General features: G+C 36.7%; 1 protein-coding gene across 2 annotated transcripts; it reads right to left on the bottom strand.

Moving 5' to 3' along the window:
* Window positions 1-3,643: 3,643 nt before the first annotated feature.
* Window positions 3,644-5,973, bottom strand: LOC107870970 (HMG-Y-related protein A). 2 transcript variants are annotated; one of them, XM_047413279.1, is made up of 3 exons: window positions 5,645-5,973; window positions 5,449-5,529; window positions 3,644-4,628 (listed from the first exon to the last, which is right to left on the bottom strand). In XM_047413279.1, the coding sequence occupies exons 2-3, from the start codon at window positions 5,488-5,490 to the stop codon at window positions 4,164-4,166; spliced, it is 507 nt and encodes a 168-aa protein (XP_047269235.1). In that variant the 5' UTR covers window positions 5,491-5,529; window positions 5,645-5,973; the 3' UTR covers window positions 3,644-4,163. The 2 variants fall into 2 exon arrangements, with proteins under 2 accessions (XP_047269235.1, XP_016573182.1); XM_016717696.2 differs by having other exon boundaries at window positions 5,449-5,823.
* Window positions 5,974-6,540: the final 567 nt, after the last annotated feature.

Consider the following 6,540-nt stretch of genomic DNA (forward strand, 5'->3'; position numbering starts at 1 on the left):
TTTTGTTTGCGCTAGTAATGGATGTGTTAACGCGGCGTATCCAAGGGGAGGTGCCGTGGTGTATGCTTTTTGCAGACGATGTAGTCCTGATAGATGAGACGCGAGGGGGTGTGAACGACAAATTAGAGCTGTGGAGGCAAACTCTGGAGTCTAAAGGGTTCAGGGTGAGCAGAACCAAGACAGAGTATGTGGAATGTAAGTTTAATGACGTAAGGCGAGAGAATGAGGTAGTGGTGAGGCTAGAAGCGCAAGAGGTAAAGAAAAGGGATAAGTTCAAGTACCTCGGGTCCGTGATCCAGAGTAACGGTGAGATTGACGAGGATGTCTCGCACCGTATCGGGGCGGGATGGATGAAGTGGAAACTTGCATCGGGGGTGCTGTGTGATAAGAAGGTGCCGCCCAAGCTTAAAGGTAAATTCTATAGGGTGGTAGTCCGTCCGGCCTTGCTGTATGGAGCGGAGTGTTGGCCAGTTAAGAACTCCCACACCCAAAGAATGAAGGTGGCAGAAATGCGGATGTTGCGCTGGATGTGTGGACTGACCCGAAGGGATAGAGCTCGGAATGAGACTATCCGGGAGAAGGTTGGGGTGACTTCAGTGGAGTGTAAGATGCGGGAAGCACGATTGAGATGGTTCGGACACGTGAAGAGGAGGGGCATGGATGCCCCGGTCCGTAGGTGTGAGAGGCTAGCGTTGGATGGTTTTAGACGGGGTAGGGGTAGACCGAAGAAGTACTGGGGTGAGGTGATTAGGCGGGACATGGAACAGTTACAGCTTACCGAGGACATGACCCTAGATAGGAAGGTCTGGAAGACGCGAATTACGGCAGAGGATTAGGGCCTGTTCGGGTCGCTAATGTAGGGAGGTAATTGGTGGGGGTGTATTCCTGGTATGATTCCGTATTTCAATGTTCTGTTCCGTGTTCCGTGTTCTATGTTTGTTACGAATCTGTGTGCTTTCCTCTGCTTTATATTCCTGCATTCCTGCTTTACTCTGTTTTATATTCCTTATGGCTGCAGTATCTATGTTATGTCATCTGCTTCTGTGCTGTACTATGTGTTTGTTTGATATCTCGTAACTTGAGCCGGGGGTCTTTCGGAAACAGCCTTTCTACTTCATCAGAGGTAGAGGTATGGACTGCGTACATCTTACCCCCCCCAGACCCCACAAAGTGGGAATACACTGGGTTTGTTGTTGTTGTTGTTGTTGAAGAGAAAGTAACAAGTACTTTTGAACAAGTGAATGGCAATGGTGAAACAATGGAGCATGCTCTGTGGTCCCTAGCATCAAACAAATGTGACAACTATTGCAAAGATTCTACAGAAAATGTACTGAGATGAGACTTTAATGATGGACCATCATGTTGTCCAGCATATCTGTTGAAAAGATATTTCAAAAAGAATTACTTGGGGGTGGTCCCGGTGCTTAACATGTGCCAATTTTTAAATTTTACAGTAACTCTTAATAAAATTTATTGAATTTGACATTTCTGATCAATGTCTACTGTTGCTACTGTCTTTAAAACTATACTACTTGATAAGGTAGGCCATTAGCCAATTTAAGACCATTTTACTTTTAGCACAGTGTTGTTGAAGAATTCAAATATAGCAAATGCAAATTTGGCGCTTCTTTGAAAATTTTAGAAAGCTCACTTTGCAGTTTTGAATTTTTGCACTCTTTTTGAGTTACTTTTGCAAAAAATAAAAATTAAACAATAATAATAATAAAAAAAAAACCATAGGTAATGGTAGTGTTGGGCAAAGATAACACTATAGGTCGTTTGGTTGGGAAGGAGTTATTCCGAGATTAGTTATTTTATCATGTATATGGGATAATTTATTCTATCACTATGGTGTAAATGGTGGGATAAATAATCTCAATATTAACTAGTACCTCATACCAAACATGGGATAAAATATTCCTTGAAATATGATAATCTTTCACTTTAGGTAGGACATAAGAATATTTTTACTCAAGCATAGCTTTTTTGTGTTAATTAATATCAAATTGGACTTTGTATCTCCCCCTTGATTTAAGTTCTGCATGACTGACACTAGGATTCATGGATTTATTTGAAAATTTATTTTGCGTCACCCGCATTATTCAAAGTATTTATGACTATTTTAAGCCGAGACTTCTCTTTATATTCGTCTTTCACTTTGGGCAAAAGCAGTAAACTAGTCATATAGATGATGATGGGTAGTAAACTGGCTAGTCTCATGAAATCACTCTGTTGTGTTGTTCTTTCGCTCTTCACATAAGACCCTTTGCATCTCAGAACTCGTCTCACGAAACAATTGACACTTTATTGTTGCTAAGGCATTATTTGTTTTTTTATTAAGATCAAGATACCTAACAATATTGCTTTGCAACACCAACTGTGGATGTCTAGTGGTGTTGATGACTGACAATAACGATTAAAAATGATGATTATGGTGATAGTCGGTGGTGCCTAATTATTATAGTGATGATAATAATAGCTAATGATGATGGTTTATCATGATAGTGATTGGCGATATGCAGTAGTAATTGCTAATGATGATTATTGGTAGTGTTGGTGACTCTTGTGATAATGGTGGTTAGTGGTGATAACGGCTAATTATGGTGATTTGAAGCATTTGTAGTTATGACTAAGGATGATGATTGAGGCTAGTAATAATGAAAACGAACTTTTATTGTGATGTAATATCATCCAGTTTACATCAAGTTTGATTTCTCCTTAAAAACCTACACAATTGTTAAAAATGTTCCTACCTTATATCTTGGTTTTCTCATCAACTTTCAATATTATACTAGTACTATTTGCAAAGCAAATATACCACAACTTCTAAACTATTAGTTTTGTTGCTCAAATTGTTTTAAAATATCGATCGGTGCACGCCGAATTCTTCAAAATAATATTTTTTAAAGATCAAATATAAGATCAAATATAGGTGCAACAACATTTTTAAACAGTCCAAACAATTTACAGATTTAAGTTATCACTCCGGACAAGAAGATTCCAACACTCTGTTGCCCCCACCAGGAAGCATCAAAGGACTTGTCATAATAGATCAAGATTCCAAACCCCAAGTGGGACCATAACAGCCTTAAGACAGACATGATTATAAAACATTTCAATGGATAAGAGATAATGTCTCCAAACACAAACTACCTAGTTCGTACACATGATGTTTTTTGTCCAACAAAACCTGTTATCCACTATCACGTCTTCATTTCATTATCCACTTATCCAAGATCTTTTTTTTAAATTCTGTTTCTCAACTTGGAACTCCATCACAAACTCAATTTAGCAGTCACTATCAAGAACCAACTCCATGTCCAACCAATGTAAAAGACGTGCACTCCGGTATGCACGGAGTCCCGGGAAGAGCCCATCCACAAGGGTTACGCAGCCTTATTTTACATTTTTACAAGGGTCAACTGTCCAACCAACGTTCTCTATAAATTTTATAAACAAGTTTCATATCAATTGGTGATTCGAACTACCGTGTTTAAGTACATGGATCATGCTAAATTTTGAAAGTAAAATTTCCATTTTCATATGTGCCTCAACAACTCAATCATACATCAAAAGTAAGAGAGGCACTGGTAAAGAGACAGTTGCAAGAAGATGCATTTTAAATTTTAACATACAGACAACAGAATGAAAGGTGCAACAGTTATATAAGACAAAGATTACAGACGACATAGTGAATCTTGAAACAAAGAGTTACACAGGTACAGAGTCTCCCAAGCTATAGCACAGCTACTAGAACTAATAGAGGATTAAAACCAAGATAATACTAATAAAAACACCAAAGCTACCACCGTTCGTGGAGTTCGGAAAAGAACCAAACAACAATTAGTCTACTGCACACTGTAATAGTTTGCATTTTTGCAAGAGACTATTTGCACAGCTTCAAAACCATGAACCCCAGTCACACCACAATAACTCTAACCGAGACCACAATTAGTCTATTCTACGCAGTCCTAGCTTGCATTTCTACAAGAGACTATTGTAGAGTTTTGAAACCATGACCCCCCGAGTCACACTACGACAACTCTTACCGAAACTATTACTGAAGATAATACTACTAATACCTAAAAGCAAAAAGGAAAATAAGACAACTAAGTCATTAGAGTAATCACCATCAACAGAATCAACTAACGAGCCTTCAATTTTCAGCTTTCCTCCACATCATCATCATCATCCTGAGCAGGCTGTGGCCTAACTTTCCTAGGCCTACCCCTAGGCCTCCCTGTTGTAGAACCAACATCAGTTCCAGCAGCAGCAGTTGCTGGCTTTGGCTTCTTGGAAGTAGGTAGTGCATTGGGATCTTTTCTTGGGCGCCCTCTTGGCTTTGGTGGTGCAGATTCAACAGATTCTACTGCACCAGGTGGCAATGGAGCTTTGGGTTTTGGTGGCCTACCCCTACCCCTCTTGGCTGGAACATCTGGACCAGGTTTAATGTAATTATTCTTGAGGAAAATAAGGTCTCCATTTGCCTTCATGTTGTCCAAATGTAAAGGTAGCAACTTTGCAACATCTTGACTCAGATCTCCATACTTTGATTCAATGTACTTGGCTATTGCTGACTTGTTTGAGCCCCCTTCTTGATTTAGTGCATCAAGGGCTTCATAAATCATCTGTTTTGAAACAAAAAAAATAAAAAAAAAAAAAAAAAAACTTAATTTTCAAGATACAAGCATATACAGATCTGTTGAACAAACAAACGAAAAAAAAAAAAAGCATTCTTGATTATCATAGATGCTACATGTCGGAACCATTAAAGCAGTATAAATAATCACTTTAAACTGCCCATTTCGTTCTTTTGTTCAAGAAATCTAGGGAATTGTGAAAAAAACAAAATTCACTTGAGTTCTTACAGTTACAAAAACCTCAAACTTTAGTGAATTACCCAGTACCAAAGGCAAAAAACTAGAATCTTTTTAATGTCTGTTTTTTTTTCAAAACCGTGGTATCTGGCCAGCTTTCCCACACCTCACACTAAATCCATGGGTACCTGACATCTCACACCAAGGTTGGGACATATGGAAGAATCACCAAGTGTTTTATGTCTATGTTACAAAATGAAGTTAAAGAAAAAAGGTTCTTGCATGTATCTACAAATATTGCATAGTTCATCTAAAATTAAGTAAAAAAGCACTAAATATGTGACAAAGATCAATTTTTTTCAAAAGTGTTTAACAATTATATGCTAAAAATGAAAAAAGGGCATTAAGGGAAATCTTGAAAAAAGAATTGTGTTTATGTTACAAAATGAGGTTCAAGAAAAAAGGGTTCTTACATGTATCTACAAAGATTGCATATTTCACCAAGAATTAAGTAAAAAATTAATTAAAATATATGAAAAAAAGATAAATTCTTTAGCTCAAAAAGGTTAACAATAAGCTGCTATAAATGAAAAAAAGGGCAAAAATGGAAATCTGGAAAATCTTGTTTTACCTCAGGGTATGATGGGAACTGGTTGAAGGTTTCAGTAGCCATGGCAAAACAAGAGAGAGAAAGAGAGCTCTACAGATGTCCCTACAAGAAAGAAAAGAGTGTCAGCTTCAAAAGCACAGTTCGAAATTGGTACTCGCAATAATAACATAGGAATAAAAGCACAAAGAATATTTGAAAAAAGAAAAAAAAAGTGTACGCTCATAGCAAATGAATGGTTGATGATTGAGGATGGAGAGATGATCTAACGGTTGACGATGTTTGTTACATTGTGCTACAAGGATATATGACGTGGCTTTGTATTTTTGTGATTTTTGTGGTCTTGTGGTTTTGTGAGTGAAGAGGATAACAATGGATTGTTCACCTAACGAGTTTTTAAGTCCACCTATGAGAAAATTTGTAAGCCCAGTTTAGTAGGATCATCATGGGGTCATTGACACTTATGTCCTTACAAGACAAAAATTGAAGTCTGTGCTAATACAAACTCAACATAAATCTATAAATTTATTTTTATGTAATTTAAAAATCAATATGTCTACAATATTTCGAGATCACATATTAAAAGATAGAGATTTTGGGAGATGGGGGTTCAATATTGTATTATAGTGTATTTGCTTTATTTAAGTGTATATGACCTTTTTCTCGAAAGAAATAAGCTAATAGTTACTCCCTTCGTTCACTTTTATATCTTTTTGTTCAATTTTAATGTCGCATTTTCTTTACAAATAATGATCTGAGATGTGTATTTTATCAAAATCCTCATAATAACTTAGGAAGTAGAGAACAAAGAATATGTGGGGGAAAAAAGTATATTCATGGTGGATGAGTGGTTGATGATTGAGGATAGGAATATGATCTAACGGTTGAGGATGTTTGTAATATTGTGTTACAACGATATACGACGCGGCTTTTATTTGTATTTTTGTGAGTGAAGAAGATAACAATGGATTGTTTACCTAATGAATTTTAAGCACACCTATCGGAAAATTTTGTAAAAGATACATAAATCATAATATTTTTTTTAGAGTTAATTACTTTATATTTTAATTTTTTTTAAAAATTATTAAAAAAATTTAACTTAATCCACATAGATAC

The sequence above is a fragment of the Capsicum annuum genome, chromosome 5, assembly GCF_002878395.1.
Source record: "Capsicum annuum cultivar UCD-10X-F1 chromosome 5, UCD10Xv1.1, whole genome shotgun sequence".
Classification (NCBI taxonomy): Eukaryota; Viridiplantae; Streptophyta; class Magnoliopsida; order Solanales; family Solanaceae; genus Capsicum; species Capsicum annuum.

Bases quoted from the DNA above. Each gene is read 5' to 3' on its own strand.
- LOC107870970 (XM_047413279.1), bottom strand. From the start codon at position 5,490: ATGGCTACTGAAACCTTCAACCAGTTCCCATCATACCCTGAG. The intron at 4,629-5,448 runs GTAAAACAAGAT...GTTTCAAAACAG, and splicing joins AGTTCCCATCATACCCTGAG to ATGATTTATGAAGCCCTTGA.